This window comes from Trachymyrmex septentrionalis, unplaced genomic scaffold, assembly GCF_001594115.1.
Source record: "Trachymyrmex septentrionalis isolate Tsep2-gDNA-1 unplaced genomic scaffold, Tsep1.0 scaffold208, whole genome shotgun sequence".
Classification (NCBI taxonomy): Eukaryota; Metazoa; Arthropoda; class Insecta; order Hymenoptera; family Formicidae; genus Trachymyrmex; species Trachymyrmex septentrionalis.
The window spans coordinates 61,479-85,340 of record NW_017305266.1 but is presented as its reverse complement, the minus strand read 5'-3'; the positions used below and the strand labels follow the sequence as shown (position 1 = coordinate 85,340).

Here is a 23,862-nt window from a genome sequence, read left to right as displayed (position 1 = left end):
TCATATAATATAAGAGTACGAGCACAGAGAAGCATATTTTCTGCTTTCCAACAACCAGCGTCAAGTTTCCTATTTTAATACATGTTTACTGTATCTTTTTCGTCTTACCAATTGGCAGAGGTTATCGGAAAGCAGAAAAGCCTGCAAGTTTTTTACTCATAATATATACTAACACAGATGATAAGATGTAGGCCCAGCAAACAAAAATGAATTAAAATAAATTGAAATGGATTCAGATTTTTTAAAATATTGATTCACGAATTTTGAAATGAATGCTTTTTAATCCTGAATGCATTTTTATTCATTTATAGGAATTGCATATCTCTATGCCTTTCAATCCCAGCAGATGAAATTGGATTAAAATGGATTGAAATTTTTTTCTATCCGAATACAACACATATTTTAAATAGCGAATACTTTTTTTTAATTAGATTCAATTGGATGCAATTGGATTGAAAAACTGCATTTCCTATTCAAAATTTTGAATTGAACAGTATTCACAATTCACAGAAAAAGCTAATATTATTTTTAGATTGAAAGGCATAGAGATATGCTCCATGCAATTCCTATAAATGAATAAAAATGCATTCAGGATTGAAAAGCATTCATTTTAATGTACGTGAATCAATATTTCTGAAAATCTGAATCCATTTCAATATATTTCAATCCATTCTCATTTGCTGGGATCTAAAAATAATATTAGCTTTTTCTGTGCATTGAGAATATTGTTCAATTCAACATTTTGAATAGGAAATGCAGTTTTTCAATCCAATTGCATCCAATTCAATCTATTTAAATCCAATTGAATCCAATTAAATAAAACAAAAAGTATTCGCTATTTAAAAAATGCATTCGGATAGAAAAAAATTTCAATCCATTTTAATCCATTCTAGTTTACTGGGGGATACCTTGTATAGTCTTTAATTGATATGAAAATCTAAACTTTAAGTAATTGTTTGTTCCATCACACTTACGCCATTCTCGAATAACACCTTTAAAACGCCGTCATCTATCTTGCCCTCCTTTTCCATTTTTCGGACGACAGGAGCGATTTCCTCCTTAGCCAGTTTAGCAACTATGAATATACGAATTGAAATATGAAGATATGTGTATAGTAAGATAATAAACAGATTTCGCGATCTTTATCATTTACTTTTGACGAGAAAAGAGGTTGAGACACTTACCGGTTTCTTTCATCATAAGTTCATCATCCGTAAATTGCGTCAAAGGGCTTGGATGGTAATTGAGTCTTGATGCACATAAATGTACTTTTCGCGTTCGTGTTAGCGTTTGCGGTATCTAAAAAACATGTACGTTTTCTAAATATCGCTTCGTTTAAATATGTGTCGTGGAGGAAAAATACATTTGTTATAATCGCATATTAATGAATTTTTTGTTCTGTCTGTGCTAAAGACAAACGTGTTAGTACATGCAGAAAATTATTGTGTTCAGTCTATCAAACATTATGATGTCAGGGGGACCCTTATCTCTATGACTTCTGAACATTAGATTAAGTGGACCATATAAAATAATACATTTCTACTTTTGATAAAGCAATAAATAAAAAGTTCTACACATCCAAGTCATATAACAAGATCTTAGGAGTTGGGATGTTCGGGCGTTGCATTCGATACTTCATGTTGATACTACGCTGACATACACTAAGGGCCATGGCACCCAAACAAAACTTAAGTAGTAAGTAAAACGTAAGCGAATTGACTAATCGCGGTAGAGTTCGTAAGGTCATAACGTAAGTAGTAGCCAATCCAACAAGGGACCTGTTCTTTTTGGCTGAACTTTTGCACCAGTTTATCTTTCTTCCTTTTCTCTCCACGAGAAAAGAAGAGGAAGAAAGATGAATTGGTGCAAAAGTTCAGCCAAAAAAAAAAAAAAACAGGCCTATGTTGATTTCCATACTGCTTACAGATTTGTTCGCGTCGTATACTCCAACATGCTTCAAGATGTTCCTACCATCATTTCTACTCACTCTAACAAGCGCGTTTTGAGTGAATAGGGGGAAGTTGCAGGAAGTAGGAACATGTTGGAGCATGCGACGCGAACAAATTTTACATCTTACTTTAAGTTTTTTGTGTGCCATCATCTTAACGTTCGCCACAAGGGATTATAGATAAATTCATTTATAGCAATTGAAGATGTTCCAAGTGTAGGAATCTCGATATGTTCTCGAAGATTTTGAAATGTAAAAAATAGTAGCGTTAATTTTATTTCATTTGAAGAGGACGTAATGTAAAAAGGTCGAACGTTTGTATGTTTGCATAATTTGTTTGTCTTCTATAAACATATAAACATAGTATAGCACGAACAACAAGCGTGGCTCTTTTGTGTTACATAGCGTGTTCAATTACATAAACTGAACGTATTCAAGAGAATAAACAGTTAATTATTCCATATATTATATAACGCGTAAAATATACATGCAATATACGAAGTAGTAAGGAAAAATAAAACATTTTTCGAAATAAGTTGAATATATTTTTTTCTGATTGCTGTCTTTGACTCGTCAATGTGCTGGCAAATGCAATCGAATACTTCCCTACCGAAAAAAATCACGTCACACAGTTGCATGATGAAACCATGTAATTAAAACCAATTTTTTGAAATTACGTAATTTGAAAAATCACATGTTTTTTTTCTTCCATTTCCATCATTCAATTCTTTAAAATTCGATAACTGTAAAATCACATGATGAACGAAATTATTTTTAATATTACGTGACTTTTCAAATTACGTGATTTTAGAAAATCACGTACTGATTGGAACAATCCGCTACGTTACTTACATAATTTCATCATGTAACGTTGTGACATGATTTTCTTTTTTTTAGTAGAGTCGATTTGATAAAATGGTGAAATACAAAACGGCAGAAGGCCGTTGATAATTTAAATACGAACCGATAGAAACACATAATTTTACCACTGTAGGTATAGATAAACCACGAAATATGTGCACATTTGTTTCTCTCGTAACTTTACACCAAATTTTACATATAATACGTAAACGCATAGAATTTACATAAAATCCGGCATTTTAGTATATTTTGCGAATAATGTATAGTAAATTAATTAGAGAATTTAATCTACTCATCGCGACCGCGATTATGAACATTGCTAGATGCTTTGTAGAAAAAGAAATACAAGTGAATTCGAGCAACCGCTAATCACGAGCGGATAAGTTATGTATAATAGCGTATAACATGGTATGTACAAATAAGCAATCGCACGTTCTGGGTTGAAATTTTAGATTTGATCGTTTTGAAAAAAAAAAAAAAAAAAGCAAAACGGTTTAGAAAACTAAATTTAATGGGACAAAGAGAAAGGGCTATGCGTGCTCACGTACTTCGCGGAAGGCGGATCTTAAAACTGATGCGTTCATCGTTCGTCTATATGAATTCGTCTATAGCGTGTTCTTCGGAAGGGTCCTTGAAGATACGAAGGATTGATGAATGTGCTGTTCACAGTTCGCAGGCCGAGTTAATACTGAGCGGGATAATTTGTTGTACGTCAGACCGACCTTCTTTGACGCCTCCTTGTCGGTCGAGCGAAGCCGATCGCGAATGATTGGCTGCTTTCAGTGGAGCTGAACAGTTAAGTGAGACTCAGCAGTTAAGTGAGCGCTTGCTATTATTGATTATAGATCTTCCGGATCTAAAATGCTAATTGGATGATCTAAAAAAAATATACCAATAGCAGCGAGCGCTCACTCTGTTGAGTCCACTGAACGCAGCCATTCTTTTTATACGATCAAAATAGATAGTTCCATAATGAAGAAAGTCTAGGTCTAGGGCTGCCTGTCTACTTGATTTGTTCTATCCGTGCTCTTTCCTCCCTTCGTTTACTTGTGCGTTATGACGTGTCCATATACTGTTACTCTAAATTGAAATTAATTGAACTGAAGTTGATTAAATTGCCTTGAAATATCATCTCAATGAATGTTTGTATCAAATTCTTATTGTTGGATATTTTTTTCTGTTTAAATAGACTACACATTTCACATGTCCCAAACGATCCATCCAAATCTTTGTGTTAATTTAAGATGAATATGTTAAAAAAATAACACAAATATTATGTAAAAAATTAACACATAAAGCGTAACACTTTGATACAATTTAAAAGCAAATTTTAAGTTAAATTGACACACACATTTATAATGTTATTATTAAATTTAAACTAAAACGCTAATTTTTAATTTTTAATTTAGGCGATGCCTCTGTGATATTTTAAACATGTAATAATAATATAGATTTAACAGATATTTATTGTTGCAAAGACAAAATAACACAAATTATCTGTATCTTTTTACATGTAAAATATACTTACATATAATTTAGCTGTGTACAGAACATATTTCTTCGATAAAATTAACATTTATAATAATTATAATATATTAAATTAACACACACACACACATTTTATATATTCATTTATTCTTAGAATTTATGTTTTAAAACTCAATATCATTTTTATGTTATTTGTTTAATTACTTATAAACAATATTAAGAATCTTTATTAGACCGCATATGTGAGAAACACAATCAATACTAAAAAAATGCCTATTACGATCGAAGCTGAATCTTCATTGCCTTAAAATAATTCAATCTTGAATTAATAATATACCCTATATATGTACTTGCATATGTACCATTCTAGTCTTTTTAGAACTGCACGCTAAATTGTTTTTCCGAATTATAAACGCAATTAAAACTACTCTAGTAATCGCGAATTAAATTGACAAGCAATTTAATAATTTGATGCTACCATCAAGCATCATATATTATAAAAATGTTAATAAAATTTGTTTAAACTGTTAATAAAATTTATTGCAAAAAATATTATCTCGGCCGGGGCTTGAACTACTTACCTGTAAATTGTGTTATTTTAACACTGAGAAATGTTAAATTTTAATTTAATACAAAATATTCAAATAACACAATCACGTTATGTTAAATTAATACTTGGATATGTTAAAAATTCAATGCAAAAATTTTAAGGATTTGTTTTAACATAAATACAAAATATTTTTTATCATAGTTATCAAAATAATCCTTACGCTGATTATATAATTATTTTTACAATGTTTTTTTCCGACGAGTGAAACACACATATTTGATTTGCTCCAATTTTATACATAGTTGTCGGGGGTCTCGATAATGATAACATTTTCAACAAAACATTTCGAAACTTATCGCAATGACGATGAGTGTTTCAACGATTATCTTATAAGTTTTTTTAAAATTTTTTAAATATACGCAATTTTTATTTTTTATACTTGTTAAATGATATTGTATAACGATAAATGTTTCATACATTAATATGTATAAATATATATGAACATACATAAATATTCATAAACACGTATAATATGAAATATGTCCATACATATTCATCCCTCTTTTTTTTATAAAATTACTTTTTAATGTAATAGAAATAACAACAGTAATGTAAAAGCATAAAAAAAGAATTAAAGGGATAATTTTCGTTTTAGAAAAAAACAAGTTTGGAAAAATGTTAAAAATATAATTATAAGTAATTTTTTTTACATTTTTTCAAACTTGATTTTTTTCTAAAATAAATAATATGAAAATTATTCTTGAAATTATTCCGAACACTCAAGATCCAGCTTTAACCGGTACAGGCATTGCTTCTTATTATTGCTTATTTATTATGTGTAGTTTATTATATTTTGCGCGCGCGATCCTAAATAAATCGTTTATTATAAATTAATTCAACTTTAATTAATTAAAATTAAATATTTAATTCATGTGTTTCTCTAACCTATTTATTATTTGTATATTTCGGAATTTCATAATATAATGGATAAGATCAAAGATAGATCTCAAAGATATATCGATTTATTCGAAAATAAAGTTTATTATTGTAGAATATCATTTAAATTTGAAATTAAATTAGACAAAATTAAATTAACCAATGATATGCAGCTAATGAACATGTGTGTCGAAATTCATTAAGTCACATGAAACAAATATCATATAAACAGCAAACGTCGTGCTGGCAACGTGTGATCTACGTACTGTTTATATGATATTTGTTTCATGTGACTTCACGAATTTAAACACACAAAGATCTGTTCGCTTTGCTTACACTTTTTTACACTTTTTAAAGCGAAGCTGCTGAGTATGAAAAGTGTGGGCAAAGAACAAGTCGATGATGTATCACGTAAGTATAAAATATGCGCGTACGGTGGAACGTTTTCGCGGAGCTTCACGACTCTGCAATTAGGGTCTTCGCACAATAAAAGGAACAGGGAACAGAGAATAAGAATTTCAACCTTTCAGAAATCATATATTGTGAAATTCTTATTCTCTGTTCTCTATTTCTCTGTCCCTTTTATTGTGCGGAGCCCCCTTACTGTGCCGTACAAATGCAATCTATGAGTATTATATAATCTGTTTATCTAAGCATTCTAAACTATTAATTTATTATAATTTATTCTTACTATTAATACGTATAAGAGATATGAATTTCTTAGATAAATATTTCTACACGATATTTAAAAATTGGTGAAAATAAAAGAGTACACTATCAGCCGTTCGCAATAATCAGTCGCTTCCGTTAATAATATTCCGTTAATAATTGTCAAAGTTACAAAAGTTCATAAGAATCTTTCATGGCTTTTATGTCATTCTATTAAAAAAAGTAGTCATAGGATAAAAGGATGATATACAATAAAGCGTATTTTTGTACCTTCTAATTCAAAATAGACGTCAACGGTCGATGTTGTCAAATTTCAAAAAGAAAGAGAAAAGAATTATTTCGTTGGCAAACCTGGTTATTTCATGCTAATTGCCACGATTGACGGCAGATGGCGCCAGAGGTCCGCGTGACTTTGTTGAAGCTTCTTCAAACGACCGCTTGGGAACGTCCGTTCAATCGTCCGTCGTTGTCGTCTACGATATTCACATGACTCGTTCTAGATCAGAGATCCGACCGCGCGGTGTTTACTAAAGTGTCCACGATCAATAACAGTGATCGGTAATCGTCGGCAGTTCGACGTCTCCGTGATCGATTCCGCGCGCGGCGCGGAACAGAAACATCACGGCTACGCGATCTTTCCGCGATCTTCCTCTGGTGAGAATTGTCAGTCGCGTGAAACGTTGCGTTCGGCAATTTCCGAACCGCCGATACGATTATTACACGCCAACCGCGTAGCATCATCGCGGTTCGTCGATGCGCGGACGTTAAATTTCGCCCTGCCGGACAGAGGGAGGTATTTGTGTGGGAAACCGGCGGCGGCGGCGGCTGCGACGACGACGAAGAGGAGCTTCGGGCTCGGCGACGCCGGTGAAGACAAGAGGCAGTGGCGGAGGCGGTGGTGGAGGCGGTGACGGCGGCGGCGGCGGTGGAGGAAGAGGAGGCGGGGGGAAGCTGTTCATCGAACGGAACAGCCGCGCGCGCGGAGGAGCGGCGATACGGAGCGGAGGAGCGCGGCCCCGAGCTGCGTTCGTTGTACGGTTCGTGAAACGGGCGCGGGCATATCACGGGATAGGAGGAGGCGGCGGCTGGCGGCGATTCCTTGGTAGGTAAGTTGTCCGATATACGTACGGCCGTGTCGGGCGTCGAACGCCGCCGCACGGCGGTCGACGCCGACGGCCATCCCTGTGATGCGGAGATCCCGATCTCGCATTCGCGCCGAGCTCGCGCGGAATCGGAACCACACGGAGTTCGTTCTCTGCCTCCTCTCGGCGCTCGCCGTTCGCGCTCGACGATGAATGACGTAGGCGCGAGGGGTGTGTCGGCCCTTGTGTCTCTATTCGCAACGGCGCCGCGTCGCGTCGCGTCGCGTCGCGACGCGACGCTACGTGGCCCACGCGACTTTCCGTCGCCCGTCGATCACCGTCGGCTCGAACGGTGCACGGCAGACGCGCTCGGACTCTACCGTTTCCCCGGTCCTCGAATGTTCGAACGGGATCCTTGAATTTCGTACTCCCTCCTCCCCGAAAATGTCGCCATTTGCACGGCCTTCTGTCACCGTCCTCGTACGCGCGGAGCTACCCCGTGATAAAACTTCTTATCGCGCTCGCGTATCTCGAACTCTCTCTCGGCGCGCTCGCGACTCCGATCAACTCGATGGGCGGTGATCCGGACGCCTCTCGGGTTAAACGTCGTCGCGCTTGGCTAATTGTGCTCGTCCATGCATCGCGGAAACCGTTGCGTTTTCAACCTGTCCGTCGCCTCGTATCCGGATTGGCGCGCGACGGCTTCCGTTGTGTCATGTCGGGAGTAGTTTTGCGTATTTCGTCGCTAATTCCATTAGAATTCCGATCCGTCCTGCTAGCTGTAGGCTATAGATAGATTTATAGAGAAGAGACAGATAGAAAGAGAGAAAGAGAGAGGGGCGGGAGGGGGGGGGGAGAGAAATATAATCATTGCCCGCTCGCGATAATTCTCGTGTTTGAATGATTTCGATATTTTCGATTGTGATCCGTTAACGATTGCCGCAACAACAGGTTTTAGGGACCTACATTCGATCGCGACTGCTCGAGACGGCGGCTCTTCAACAAGAGTATAGTGTGCGACGTGAACACGAACACGAATCGTCCGACGTGGATAAAAATTAATCCGTGTAAACAAAAAAAAAAAAAAAACGCGACATGAAAAGCCAGCTCTCTAAAACTCGAGTGAATCTCACTCTTTAAGTCTTTTCCTACGCTTAGACTGCGCTGCAACTTTCTTTCTTGCTTTTGCCGAAGGTCTCTTTTTCTGGTGGCTGAACTAGTGTACACTTTTGGAACTTAAAGTGATATATGTCTGATATTTGTCGGAAAGAGAGTTCTAGAACAGTCTAGTGCAGGAAACACAGACCACGAATATCAAACATATATCTATCTCACTTTAAGTTCCAAAAGTGTGGAGTTTAGCCACACTAAATCTAAGATCTCTCTAGTGATCGAAAATTGAACTCCCCCCCCCCTCCCCCGCTCAAGATTGGCTGAATTTTTACTCTGGGTGTGATTTTTGCATCAAAGATTTAGAGAGAATATTAAATCGCTGATAATCGAGGATCGTGTATATCCACTCCGCGTGATTAATTGTGTCTCTTCTTTTTATTGCCCCTCCCTCTCTTTCTTTCTCTCGATGGCTGTTACTTTCATTTCTCGTAACTAATAGCGTTTCAGGACGGTCGCTCACTACGACGGGCGTAATCTGCGATTAACCATGACGTCATTGCGTTAAGTGTCCGCCGCCGTCCGGCCGACGATAATCCATGTTCGCGCGTTCGTTTTGGCGTGTGATGTCAGCGTTATTAAAGCGACAGATATTCAATGGCATGATGCCATTTTGTCAAAAGTCGCCTGGCCGATCGCCGACTCCAGCGGTCGTCGTTGAACATCGTTTCCAGATCGACATGGCCGATTTATCGTCGTCGTCGTCGTCGTCATCGTCGTCATCGTCGTCGACGATGATGTTATCGATCGCTCGTCCCGCTGTTCCCTGATAATAATTACGTACTCTTAAACGATAATTTGACGAGTGAATTTGTAGGAAAGATCAGCTTGGGGCGGTATTCGTAATCCAATCTTATGTTTAAGATCATCTCAATTACGATCTTGAAATGTACACAGAGAAAAATGTTCTGCTTAAACCTGTTAAAAGATCCAACCAGAATTTTCATGATAATCGTTATGATAATCAGAAATTCTGTTTGGCCTCACTAAAGTGCTATTCTGAATGGAGATCTTGTTGTTGGTTTGTTTAGAATATTTCCAGAACATTTTGTGGAATTATTTTAGATTTATTTTATTGACTTTGGATAGAATCTTCCAGATTCTTCATAAATATGTAGGTCTGTGTTTTATTTCTCAACTAGTGCTTCTTGTATACTATTTGCACTTCAAATGAAATAGATGTATGTTTGATTTTTGATAAATAACGCTCTGAAAAAATTCTAGCTATCTTCAACTAGAATTATATAATAGATTTAATCAGGTAATACTGATTTGTTCATTTTCAATCGAAATTCCAATTAATACAGTCAGACACTTTTCAGTGGCGAAGCAAAGTGCAGCAATAAAAACAACAAACCTTATACTCTAGGATGATCTTAAATTTAAAATCAAACTACGCTACCGTCCCCTAAACATTCAGACACCAGTCGATTAACAAAAACTGCAAAGAAAAGGAGCTTTGCATATGTTTAAGATTCTTTAATGTGATTGGTTTGTATATTCGGTACTTAGGAACTATTAGCAAGAATTAGAATCTATTAGCAAGAGAATTAATTACATTAAAAAATCTTACAATAGTTGCAAAGCTGCTTTTTCTTCCTACTAAAATCAAACATCAGGCTTGTTCTTTGTCGCTGACTGGACTGCTCTAAAATGTTCTGTCTCGCTTTAGTCAACTTCAAATAGCTGTTTCATTTGAAGTATAACGAGCGTATGCTAGTTCAGCTACAAAGAACAGACCTATACAGCTCAAATAAATGGGCTCGAAAAACTCGTATCTCTTCGGGCCGCCGAACAAGTGCGAGTGAGACAAGCACGTGTGCAGGTGCACACGAATGCACGCACGCACGTACGCACGCACGCACTGCGTATAATTCCACGGCTACGAGTTGCGTAAGGGATCACTAATCATTGTATCATATACGAGTCCTCGCGCCGAGCGTCGCAACAACACGGGTCGTTTCGAGCCTTTCCCTCATTTTTTTTTTCTTCTCCGATCACGGTCGCTTCTACCTTCCACATACAGATCGATCGTCGGGTTAAAAAAAAAATAACAGGCCTCTATCTAGATAGAGGCAGCTGACAATGGATCCGTTGAATCGATGCGAGATACTATCCGATTAATCCGTGAACTCACAGAGCGCTCTTCGTTGTTTCAGTGAAGCCGCTTAAAGTGAAGGTGAGGTAGAAAATCGTTGTGTACCCCTCGAACACGCGATTCCTGATACCTGGAACGAGAGAAAGAAGCGAGATTAGCCAACGGAAAACGTGCGGATCGTCTTCGACTCCGTCCCTGGTCCCTCTCTATTTTAAGACGAGGACTCATAGACTCGCGCCAGTAAGCGTAGCGAACTCGGCCCGTGATCGCTTTCATTCAGCTTGCGGTGAGACCCGCATTGTCCCGTTATCGTCGAAGATAAGCGTTATTTACAAATGGGACGCGACTCCGGGAAGATGGAAACTCTACTGATCTGAAATAGAAGCCGCTGTTGTTGTTCCTTTTGGTTCGCAGTTATAGAACTTCGCTGAGGTACGGCCGCGCGAACGGCTGCGAATATACAGAGAAACTGATGATTACTTCTCTCTTGAATTCTTTGAAGTGGAATCTCAAACCTCGCACACAAACGGAGGAAATATTAGCTATAAATGTGAAAATTTCGATCTATCAGAACTGTGTATTCCGGTGTAATTGGTTTCTTTCAAATTGAAATCTTTAAAGCGCACAGGGCCTCATTCTAAAGAGATCACTCCTAGAGTGAGATTTATTCTAAAAATTCCAGAGAGTTTAAAAGCACACACACACACACACACACACACACACACACACACACTGTTAGAAATGTAACCGTGAGCTACCTTTCCATGTAAATGAAGCTTCTTACGAACGAAATGAAAAGTGTAATGAATAATTCAACTGAAAATTAAATTACAGTTGTTACTTAAAATGTAATGAACGTGTACATTAAATTTTATAAATTTTCATGAAAAAAAATGCATTAAATTTCATGTACACAAATATACTTTTCAGTTTTAAATACATTAAATTTAATGTAATATCATGAAATTATTGCAAGTTCAAACTGTGTAGCTTAAAAGTATATAAATTAAGTTTCGTAAAACTTTTTCAATATGTTAGTGTAGTGCATAATCGAGCCAGTGATTTATACATTATAGAAACCCATTCCTTCGTCTGCTCGAAAAGATCATTGTGGCCGAGCATTCGTTGTTCACGGAAACGTACCTCGTGTTCCCGTTGACGTAACGTTCTTTTCTTTTTTTTTTTTTTTCGTCGATTGCCACTTGATGAGTATCGCGGCCAATATTACGGCACCATATCACGCTGTCAACGAAGCCAAACGCGCGTATACGCGAGGGACTTAAACGAAGCCACTTACTCCGAATACCTCAACCCCTTAACATTAATTACCATCAATTCGCACCGAGCCACCCTTTACGGTCGCCACTGCATTTTTTTTTTTTTTTTTTTCTGATCGATGTTTCCAAACTGAATTCGGTCAAAGTACATCGAAAGTACATACATACATCTTGGTTGACGAAAGAGAATCGTTGTCAGGCGTTCCTTCTACTTGGCAACATTTCAAATGACGATACTCTGCAAATACCAGGCGTTATTTTCGCGTTAGATACCGTTTATGTTTACTAGCTATTATTTTATATGTACATGTTTGAAATTGATATAATATACCAATATATCTCTTGTAATCAATATTAATATTTATTTATCTAAAGTAAACATTAATATCAATTTTGTTATAATTAATATTAACAAATACTGATAATAAAAATATCTGTACACGGAAGCATATAGAAAAGCAAAAATAGTTACGAGACATAATATAATGGTGAGATAATCGACGAATATAAATCTCGAAACGTAGTAACGCAGCGCCGACAAACAAAGTATCAAGACTCTAGTCTGTCTCACATTAAGTCCACGGGATTATCGATTACTATTCCGACAGAGGAATATCAGGGAAATACGAGACATATATATATAAAATCATGTGGAGGGAAGAATTTTGGTCCTTGTACAATCGGACGGGGTGCTATTGTGTTTCGCGCTTGCGTGCTACGTAATCCTGCGGTCAACCATCGTGCTTTTTTTTCCTCTCTTTCCGCTTTCTTTTATTCACTGTCGCGGCGGAAGTGCACACGCATGACGCACGTTTTCCGGAGCGGTAGCAAGTCGGGAATTCAAGCCACGGGCGGCGAGTCGGGCTCGCTGATAAGCGACTTGTCAATCTGCGACTTTCGTGAGTGATCTCCGTCGTGTATATCGATCTCGATGAGAGAACAACGTTGCCAGGCGAAAGGGAATATACATTTCGCGAATTAGAACGCGCTGTTGCGGCCACGACGTAACGATGTTCACGCTAGCGAAACGTTCAGCGTGGGATTTCCGGCCGATGGATGACGACGGGGGAAACGCGGCGTGAAAAGGAGAAAAGTGCGACGCCGTAGGATGTGGACGCGCGTAGCCGGGTGCGAGGAGCGGTTGCGTGGTGCGATGCACCGGTACTTGGTGTAAGGAAAGCCAAGCGGTGAACGACCGTTGACACAGATCCCGAGCTGAGCGAACGTCGCGGCGGAGTAAAATAGCCGGCACAGTTGAGCATTCTATTTTACACCGTTAACGGAACGACGCCGCGCGAGTAATTAAGGGAGAGAGAGAGGGGAAAAAAAAAAGGGGATCGAATGACAGACGTGGAACCCCCGAAACCCCCTCCCCCTCCACCCCCTCGAAGAATAAAGGGAATCGCGTCGTAACGCGTACACGGTGTTTGCGTCGTTGCACGCACACACGATTCCCGGTAGGGCCCCGCAACTTTATTGATCGCACACCGGTAAGGTGTCCATACCTCGCACCGGATTCGGGAGAAACGAGTGCAAACGCCACTTTCGCGTACGCGAAAACGGCATGCTTCGGCGAAACACTAAAACGCAGACCTTCATTGCTTTCAGTTTTTACCCGTCCCGATCGATTACATTCTTCATTGTTCGCTGTTCTTAGAACGGACGCGTGAAAAAGTCTTTAATTTGCCACGCGAAGCCGATTGTTTATTTAATATTGTTAGAAATTCATATTATTAATATCAATTTAATATCACCGAATTGATATTGATATCAATTTTTGATATTATAAAATTACTATTGACTTTTCTTTTTACGCGTTCCTACTTTTAACGCCTGTTACACGGTGTCTACAAATGGAGTAGTAAGTCGTAAGAAATTGACCAATCATAGTCGAATGTGAAGAGAATAATTGACTATGATTGATCAATTTCTTAGGACTCTATTCAGACTTGCATAGCTGCATAAACGTATGCACAAAGAAAATTATCCAATCACATTTTATGTACGTCCTTATGGTAGAAATTCAATTGTCTGTATAATTGGATAATTTTCTTTACGCATATGGTTATGCAGCTATGCAAGTGTATCTAAATAATAAATCCTTAAGATTTGCTAGTCTATTAGTAGACATCACTTTACATGATTTGGACTAAATAACGTCGAAAATCTATCAAGATCTTTTTGCTAGCTAGTGATGATATTAGAACATTATTCTTTACAGTTGCCGGTACTTGTACGAGGCTCGAAGATGGCAGATACGAGCCAACAAGCATTAAGCGAGCCACACACGAACGGAGTGGTGGACGGTTTGACGGAAGATGAAAAAAGCAAGATGAGACCCGCCGATATCGACGCGGTAAGTTTCACAGAATATATGGCGGTGTTCAACGTTTCTTCAATAATAGAAATCGAAGAAAGTTTCAATGGTTATTTATTCGAATTTCGCCAGCGCAAGAAAGGCTTGAAAAGCAAACGAATTACTTCAACCGTGTAAATGTGTTAAACGAGAGAATTCTATTCATTTACAGGATATGAGAGAAATGGAGAGGAGAAAGAGGGTCGAGATGATGATGAACTCACGAATCTTCCGGGAAGAGCTGGAACGTATAATTGAGACACAGATGAGGGACGGTGCTGGACCCTCTGGTCTCCTGCAACAGATCTCTGACATGATGGGTGCACAGGGAGCCCGGTTTAACGGCAATGTGTTCAAAAGTTAGTCCTGCTCCGTTTGAAATTAATGTTTCTTAAAAAAAAAACGCCCTTCCCCTTTTTTTTAGTCCGACTTTATTCTGACCTGGTTTATTCGGAAATGTGCAGATTCGAATTGCGTCTTACCTATCAACGACATTCGCGGCGTAGAAAGCATGGGATACGCCAAGGGCGAGAAATTGTTGCGATGTAAGATGGCGGCGGTGTTTAGATTGCTCGATCTCTATGGATGGACGCAGGGCGTCGGCGGGCAAATAACTGCCCGTCTTAATCAGGACCAGGAGCACTTTTTGGTGAATCCTTACGGGCTACTCTATCACGAGGTTACCGCCTCGAGTTTGATCAAGGTGGACATGCAGGGCACGATTGTCGAGCAAGGGACGACGAACTTTGGCGTGCACATCACTGGTTTTCAATTACACTCGACAATACACGCTGCGAGACCCGATATCAAGTGTATTATTCATATTACTACTCCGTCCGTTACCGCTGTAAGTAAATGTTTCGTCTCTAGTTTCTTCACTCTGCGATGATCCATTTCTCGTTTGTCTCGTATATCTCGTATATCTTTTACGAGCGTTTGCATATTATTCTCGATTACGTGATGTCACTTTAATAGCGATTGATGATAAACATTTATTAACTCTGCTTTGAGAGAAATTGACGCACGCGTGATATGATACGTAGGTTTCCTCCTTGAAGTGTGGATTGTTACCAATCGGTCAAGAGAGCATAGTGATAGGTGAAGTGAGCACCCATCAATACATAGGAGGTTCCGTCGAGCCGGAGGAACGGGAAAAGATCGCTAGAAATCTCGGGCCGATCAATAAGGTCATGCTCCTGACGAATCGCGGCGCCCTTTGCTGTGGAGAAACAGTGGAAGAAGCGTTCTTTAACGTTTACAATACCGTAGTCGCCTGCGAGACGCAACTGAAACTAATGCCCGCAGGTGTAGATAATCTAAGCCTTATCAGCGAGGAATCGAAAAAAGCTATATTTGAAGCGTCGCGAAAACCGCCGATCCCGCAGCAACCAAGCTCAGCGGTAGAGTCGTCCGCTCTCGCGGAAAAACTCGAGAAACGCTGGAGAATCGGTGGCGCTGAATTCGAGGCCCTTATGAGAATGCTTGACAATGCTGTAAGTCCTAGAGAACCATTCATATTTGCTATAATATTTGTATCAGAATTCATCTGAATGTCGCGTTTCTTCTTCTCAGGGATTCCGTACGGGCTACATATATAGAAATCCACTTGTAAAGGGAGAACCCCCGAAACCACGAAACGATGTTGAAGTTCCACCGGCCGTATCGTCTTTAGGATATCTGCTTGAAGAAGAGGAATTATATAAGCAAGGGTAAGTTTCTACTTCTCTTTGAACATATTTTGCTTCAATACTATAGAACTAAATCAATGCTTAACTGATTTTTCTTTTCTCAAACAGGTTGTGGAAAGGCGGACGTAAAGGCACAGACAGATCCCGTTGGTTAAATTCACCAAACGTTTATCAGAAGGTTGAAATCCTGGAAACTGGAACACCCGATCCTAAAAAGATCACCAAGGTAGAAGTCATTACTTTTGAGAATAAAACCGACTAATTATTTACCGCACGATTTCGCTCGAGGCTAAATTTATTATAAGCAAGCATTCATATTTGACAAATATAATCGCGTATTGTGGCTGCTCCGTAATAACGAAGGAAAAAGGAAAGCTTTAAATGTGTCAAATGCAAAATTAAATAGTTATGACATTAATATACATATTAATAGTTATAACATATATTGATATAGAAGTAGACAACCATTTATTATATTAACTTTTGTTTAGAGTTTTTGATTTGAGAATATAAATCTGTTTTAGACTTTTTGATAAATATTTTGCCATTGTATCGCAAATTTAACTTTCAATTTAAAAGAAAACACTTTGTCGATATTAGATTTTCATGAATTTAATATTACGGAAATGTTATTAAGATTTTATAGTTTGTTTTCCGTGAATAATAACTTTATTTTATCAAACACTGTTGTTGAAGATATTTTTAGCGATGATTGAGAAAGACGAATGCGCATATTTACGGCCGTAAATAGATAGTACATCCATATATGCAATGCGACGTAAAGCATTGGTTATTCTGTTTTGTTAGCAGTCAGTTACATTTTACCATGCTGTGCTGTATAGTTTTATCTTGTTTTTATCAAATTTTTTTATCCAATTTAATTTTATTATACAAACACATACCAATGTGTGATAATTCGATTATTTATATCAATTCCAAGCATTCCAACTCATACTATTAATTCTTAATATGCTGATAGGTTAAAATGTATCTTTTAAATTATGTAATTATTTTAATCATAGCAAACGTCTCATTGAACAAACAATATATATATTATTATATTAATGTTGGTTATATTGACATATATATTGTTCTTTTTAAACTATAGATATAAATTTAACTCTTGTTACAACAGAGCTTGATTGATTTTATTTAATAAAAGCTTATTAATGCAATATAACGAATTACTTGAAAGTTAAAAGCTGAAACAAAAATCACATTTTCTATGCTATGGCCAATGTGTTTATATGTGCCTGTGTGTATGTACACGCGTACGTGCTTTATGTGTATAAGCATTGGTCACTTTATATCATACCTGATATATTTACGAAAAATATATATATATATCATCTCTATTATTTAAATTATAATGCCAAAATTTTGAGACACAAATTTTTATCGACGTACATACAATGTAATTGTCCCGCAATGTGAAAATTATTGATAATATGAATTATTATCATTGCATTATTCCTTATTTTATAGATACAATTAAAAAAATGTAATATTGTTTTATTATGAATTTATCTGCATTTCGATAAATTAATGGCATGATTAGATAATACGTAACTCATTTTTTCAAATCGTAAAAAAATATTCTCTTAATATCACTATTTAATAAACAAAAATACAAAATCTTTTATAATAATTTATAATAAGAATAATAATAAAACACGCAAAACGAAAGATAGAACGAGGGCGGTCAACATTTCCGCAAACAAAAGTTACGAAACATGTTGAATTCCAGTCAATCGTTAGTATAAGTATCTTTATATATATAAGATATTAACGACTGTTCTTCTGTAGCTTCTTGATGTTTAAATAAAGTTATACGTGCTGTTTAAAGATTATATGAACTTTAATAAAACTTCAACTTTAATAGCGTTCCAAGTACTATTCTTAGCCTGTAGACGCCGCTACGTTAATAAATTTAGCGCTTTCTATAATATGATGCGAAGTTATGTGTATATTGTCGTCTACAATATATTTATTGACACTAATTATATGATTTTGAAACCAATTGTATTCTGCAAAATTACTGCCTATCAAAAGTAACTTTATGTGTAATCTTGGGGTAAAAATTTCGTACATTTAATAAAAGTGCAATAGAGTTTTATTTTAGTTTATTACTATATAAGGTATAAAATAATAATTTGATATATTGTACTGTATTTTGCTTAAGCACGTTTCAAACGTGCTTTTGCCACAATAGTTATAAAAGATATGTATGAAACATATACAAGTGTTTCTCATGACTCTGTATGAATGTGTGCCTGATCTCATCAAGATCTTGTTGGCCTGGTTACACAGAGCCCACTGCATTTACAAAACCAGATCAAGTGACCCTTCACATTTTGCAAATCTAAGCTATTTCCTTAAAAATAAATGTTAGGCATAGCAATTAATGTTGTTAGATTGCCGAGCAATTGTAGCAGCATTGCATGTAATTGTATTAAATTTTGTTTTGAATCATCTTAGATATTGACTATATTGTTATACAGTTAATGTAAAATATGGATTGTAATATGGTACATGGCTGCAATAACAAAATTATTATGTTGAAAATATATTTGCTTTTAATTATTATGGGATAATTATTAAAAGGGGAGTGAAATATATGCAGCAGGCACACATAGCATGCAAGAGTCTTACTTTATATTAACATAGTTGCTTCTTACAATGATTTGAAGGGGGTCGACTAATGTTCTGGTTTTGTGTGTGCAGTGGGTGTCTGATGGATCTCCTACCCATAGCAGCACACCAGTCAAGATAGACGGTGCTCTTCAGTTTGTTCCGAAAAATACCAACCCAAAGGAGTTCAAACAGTTACAGCAGCAGGTAAGTATTGTCAATTATATTTGCATCATGTCCTATTTGTCTTTGTTTCTGTTCTTTTCGTATATCAGCTAATTTATATAACTGGGAACGTACAAGTTTGATACACTTTCGTCTCCCTAGATTAAAGATTATCGACGAGCAGAGAAAATATCGGCTGGTCCGCAATCCCATATATTGGAAGGTGTATCATGGGAGGAAGCTAAGAAAATGCAGGTACACAAAGCATCGAGTCTTTTTGATTTAAATCAATTTAGATACATCCCATTTCATAAATTTAGCAATAAGAAAAAACTTCCCGTTAAGTAGTAATAATCACGTACTGTTCTGATTTGAATTTGAATTGAAACAATAGCATCTTTCTGACTATTAGTTACTTTATAAATCCCTGCAGAAAATATGTATGTTATCTTTAACTTGCATACTCGTTGTTTACAAGGACGCGACAATTAGTGGTACCGGAGAACAAGTAGTTTTAGTAGGAGCCGCTAGCAAGGGTATTATACAGCGTGGTTTCCAACACAATGCGATGGTGTACAAGACACCTTATGCCAAAAATCCTTTCGACGCCGTCACGGATCAAGAATTGGATCAGTACAAGAGAGAAGTCGAACGCAAACAGAAGGGAGATCCTTGTTAGTTCCGTCATTTGTCACTTTTCTTGTCCAATCTTTTCCCGTATTTATGCATGCTCGTCTTGTATTTGTATCCTGTATCTTAGAACACTCTATACCCACTTAATGTTCACCGAAATGGAACCATTAATATTACCTATTCTGTAAATAGACGATGAATCACAATCAGAATCCGAGGCCTTGTCATCCTTTAACATCAGTCGTGCGACGCATGAATCCAGCACTGCCAAGAGTCCTATTCAGTCACCAGTTTCTGTTACTTCAGAAACAGAGGAGGAGAGTAGAGACGGTAAATTTATGTGTTTAATTCACAAACGGGTTTCCATACATATCATTGAATGTATCACATTTTGACCTTTCAATATATATGTATATATTTTTATTTTCTATTATTAACGAATACTCGCGTATACTCCTTTGCTACAGAACCCCGAGTATTGAGAATAGAAACGAAACAAGTGCCTGCGCCGAGTCAACCCGAAGTTGTGTTAAGCGATGGTGAGTTTTCTGTTGTTTTTTTTTTTATTCTCTCCCAAATAAGTGTTATACCACGAGCCTGCCACAAATTTCTAATGAGTGGTTAGTCAAGTTACGATGGTTGCTTTAATTCAATTCCGATTTTTGCATGGTCATAACTTTTTATTTACGAGCAATCCATGTGACATTTGCATCTTCGCCTTTGCAACAATTTCATCACTAATCGTTAAAATACTGCACGTTATCGTGCATGAAGACATACAATTTTGCACGAATTAATCGGTGGTTGCCTAATTTGTAATGATGAATGTCCAGATAATCGGTGGTTGCCTAATTTGTGATGATAAATACCCAGATAATTCGCAAGATGAATACACTTACATCGGTGTATGTATTTCGTGACTATCACGGATACTATGTACATAATAGCATTATCGAGCGTCACGTAACGACTTCGGATCACGAGGAGCATTTTACTGATAAATAGGTGTATATCGTATACGTATTTATTTTTGATATGCAGTGAATGATGCTACTACAGAGTACCTTAATGAGATGCGCTACAGAATGACTGAGCGACAAAGCGGTTACAAAGGAGGTGAGTTTTTTCTATATAGGGAAATGGGGATGGATCTAATTTATCATTCTGAGTTATTCTCTGATACATACAGTTTACGATGTTCAACTGAAGAAATCGTATCTGAAATTATATTTATAAAATAACTAAACTGCACATGCGACTTTTCGACAAATAATGAAAAATGAATAGTTCTAAGAAGAAAAGATTTTATGAAATTGGATTATTCATCCGTGAATATAGAGCCTGAGCTGCGAGCTATAAAAGCATTGTCTTCAGTTTAACTTCGTAAATAGTTTTTGTACGATTTAATCTTGTTTGATACATTTCATCCGGAATAAACTACATTTCTTTTGGTATGGAATACGCTCCCCATCCGCAATAACTATATAAAACGCACATATATGCATATTAAAGATTGTGTAAATATATATATTTTCATATCATCACTGATCAAATCAAATCATGCTTTTGTCTACATATACGGCATGTGTCTCGAAAGCTTTCTTGTTTTCCTTCACAATAATGATCACGCTTGCACTAATAACTGATGTTCATGCACTTTTGTTAATCTCTTTTCCTCCTTTTCTACATAAAACGCTGTAGAATTTTTGAAAATTCTCATTTATATTATATATTCAAATTCTAAAATATAAAAGTCATACTTTGATTTTTTTTTCTATACGACGAGTTAACGAATAGAAGAATAATTGATTAATACAAATAGCTAATCTTTTTGCGATGAATAATAGTCATGTGATAGATGAACATATAACTGATTTGCGCGCAATATGTTTTAAACATAAAAATAAAGAGACGCATAGAGCCAGAGAATGGATGTAGAGCTTCTTCGGCTGTATCTATCACTACTTGTAATTAGCGCAGCGTAAGCAACGAAGAAGACTCGCGCGAATGTGGAGAGTATCCAAGTGATCGTGAACGTTCTCTCCGTTTCTCCAAAGCGAGCAAACCGATCGATCGTTCGCCGATTCCAATGTCCAAGACATACATTTGGACGTAATGCTTGCAGATTGTGAACTAGCCAGCAATTACAGCAGCGTAAGCAGCGAGTGTGCGCGAAAGTACTACGGCCGGCGGTTCTCCGAGTATCCTTATGATAATCCCCGTTTGGAGAATGTTAGAGCTTCGACGACCGCCGAACGAAAGAAACCTCTTCTAATCACACGTATGAAAACGCTCGTTAACGGGCAAAACGAGCCAAATGCAATCTCTCGGGATGAAGTTTTTGTAAAATCGCGCTACGAGGTGAGACGGAAATTTTTCGAAGATCTTGAACGTCAAAAGAATTTAGAAACCGACTTGACAACAGCAAAGATGACTAGCATTAATAATAAGGAAAACGAGTTAATACTTGAACGAAATTCCATGGTGAGTCCAAGTGAAAATGCTCATCTTGTCAAATTGTTTGACGTGCCTTTGACAAACGCAAGTACGAAAGAACACGTCGAGAATCTGAACGATGAGACGATGTCGAACAACAACGTCGCAGTACATTCTGTGGCATGGATAAATATCGCGCAACCGAGTTTCGTCAAGCGTGTTAACATGGACGAGACGAGGCCGAGGTCGCTTAACGTCATGTCCTACATAAACGGTGACAGTCAGACAGACGAGGAAATAGAACACCCTGAAAGGGCTAAATGTCCAACAATCGAGACGGTTGCTTCCATAAAAACGCAGTCTTCAACAACCCGCCCAGATAAATCGATAGACTCGACGGTCGGCACGAAAAACGAACAACTCCAGCGTACAATGACAACAACAATGACGACGAACACGGAAGTGACACTTGCGCACAGCTGCGCTGAAACATTTCAGCGTGATAACGGCGATAACGAGGAAGGCTTGCGGCTACTGAGTAATTTATCTTTCAATATTTGCGACGGGCATTCCATCGATCGTTATGAATGCGACGACAATGAGACGTTGGCAGATAAGGAAATAAATGGTGAATTGAAACCAACGGAGCTAAAGAAGCAAAGCGTTCGATCTTGGATCGAAAGTTCCATGTACGAAGGCAACTCGTCGAATAATGTAAAGACTGACTTGTACGAGTCGTATAATGATATTGCGAAAATTGTCGAGAGCATCGACGTGAATATCACTTCGTCGAGGACGGAGCTGGACGCCTTGCCTGATACAGACACCTGCGTCAAGTATAATCTCGACTCGACGAATATGAGTCTCATTTACAGTTTGACCCCGCCGGCGGCCGTTGACCAGGACGAGAGCGGCAACGACGATACTTCGCGTGATTTGGCGGATCACTCGTCGGAGTGGCAATCCGATTCACCGAGAAGTGACAACGACGAGCCATTGAGCGATTACATATGGATAGAGCCGGAGACTCCCACGACAAAGGCAGAATGCGTCAAGTTCGTGCAAGACCGCAGGTTGTCAAGCGATAGTAGCTGCGCAGAATTAGAACTGCTTGAATCCGAGAGTCATTCGGCAAGTGGCTCCGATATACTTGAGTTACCAAGCTGCACGATTCGCGAACTGAATGATATCGACGGCGAAGTCTTTCTCAACGGAATCAATGAATCCGCCAACGAGATCATCGCCGATCTCAATGCGTCCAACGAAGTGTTGCCATCTAGCGACGCTGTAGAAGTCGTGCAGCAGATTATTGCCGAGATTATCGAGTCCATTTATATTCTACTGCAGTTAGATTCCTCTATTCACGACCTCAGCATTGTAAGAGAAGTAGTGCGCAACTTGATCAACAGTTACCATCGCGAGTGCTCGCTCATGGAGTCTACTATTGGAGCATGCATGCCGGATGTCTTGGCGAGCAGCAATGACAATATTTGTCGAATTAAAGGTTTTCTGGGGAATCTATCATCGGACTATGATGATTACGATAATCAGAATTACGAAATGGAGGTACGCGAGCCGACGGATGGCGAATCTCCCGCCGTGATTGAATTCTGTACCGTGGCGAAGAAATTACCGATCGTTACCATTGACAATAGCGCTTTGGAATTAAACTTTCGCGTTATCAAAGTCTCGACGGACGAATATGCGAATATGTCGCCAAGCGCCCGTCTTCGTCTATTTGGTGAAAACTCAATCGACGATAACCACGGTATCGAGATCGGTAAAATCAGAAACGCTGAAAGCGTGATGAAATCAGAAACATGGCCGTACGAACGATGCTCCTATTGCCGCGAGGAAGAGGAAAGGGATAAAAT

The 23,862-nt window shown here is 37.9% G+C and overlaps 2 protein-coding genes across 12 annotated transcripts in view; one reads left to right on the top strand and one right to left on the bottom strand.

The window, feature by feature from the left end:
• Window positions 1-3,591, bottom strand: part of LOC108747961 (short/branched chain specific acyl-CoA dehydrogenase, mitochondrial-like) — an 8,632-nt gene extending 5,041 nt beyond the window's left edge. Inside the window, exons 1-3 of the mRNA XM_018485868.1 lie at window positions 3,358-3,591; window positions 1,185-1,299; window positions 975-1,075 (exon numbers count right to left, since the gene is read on the bottom strand). Of these exons, the coding sequence (XP_018341370.1) occupies window positions 975-1,075; window positions 1,185-1,299; window positions 3,358-3,393 (252 nt within the window). The 5' untranslated portion in view covers window positions 3,394-3,591. The remainder of the gene's footprint in view (window positions 1-974; window positions 1,076-1,184; window positions 1,300-3,357) is intronic.
• Window positions 3,592-6,902: 3,311 nt separating this feature from the next.
• Window positions 6,903-23,862, top strand: part of LOC108747963 (protein hu-li tai shao) — a 20,203-nt gene continuing 3,243 nt past the window's right edge. For 2 of the 11 annotated variants that reach the window (XM_018485880.1, XM_018485878.1), the window contains exons 1-12: window positions 6,922-7,558; window positions 14,301-14,435; window positions 14,608-14,794; window positions 14,900-15,282; window positions 15,479-15,928; window positions 16,008-16,144; window positions 16,232-16,349; window positions 18,848-18,961; window positions 19,082-19,174; window positions 19,398-19,593; window positions 19,745-19,882; window positions 20,020-20,091. In XM_018485880.1, coding sequence (XP_018341382.1) covers window positions 14,328-14,435; window positions 14,608-14,794; window positions 14,900-15,282; window positions 15,479-15,928; window positions 16,008-16,144; window positions 16,232-16,349; window positions 18,848-18,961; window positions 19,082-19,174; window positions 19,398-19,593; window positions 19,745-19,882; window positions 20,020-20,091 — 1,996 coding nt within the window. In that variant the 5' untranslated portion in view covers window positions 6,922-7,558; window positions 14,301-14,327. Of the gene's footprint in view, window positions 7,559-10,910; window positions 11,235-12,728; window positions 13,333-13,444; window positions 13,570-14,300; window positions 14,436-14,607; window positions 14,795-14,899; window positions 15,283-15,478; window positions 15,929-16,007; window positions 16,145-16,231; window positions 16,350-18,847; window positions 18,962-19,081; window positions 19,175-19,397; window positions 19,594-19,744; window positions 19,883-20,019; window positions 20,092-20,593; window positions 20,669-21,677 lie in introns of those variants that run through there. The other 9 variants (XM_018485871.1, XM_018485875.1, XM_018485870.1 and 6 more) reach the window with 9 other exon arrangements.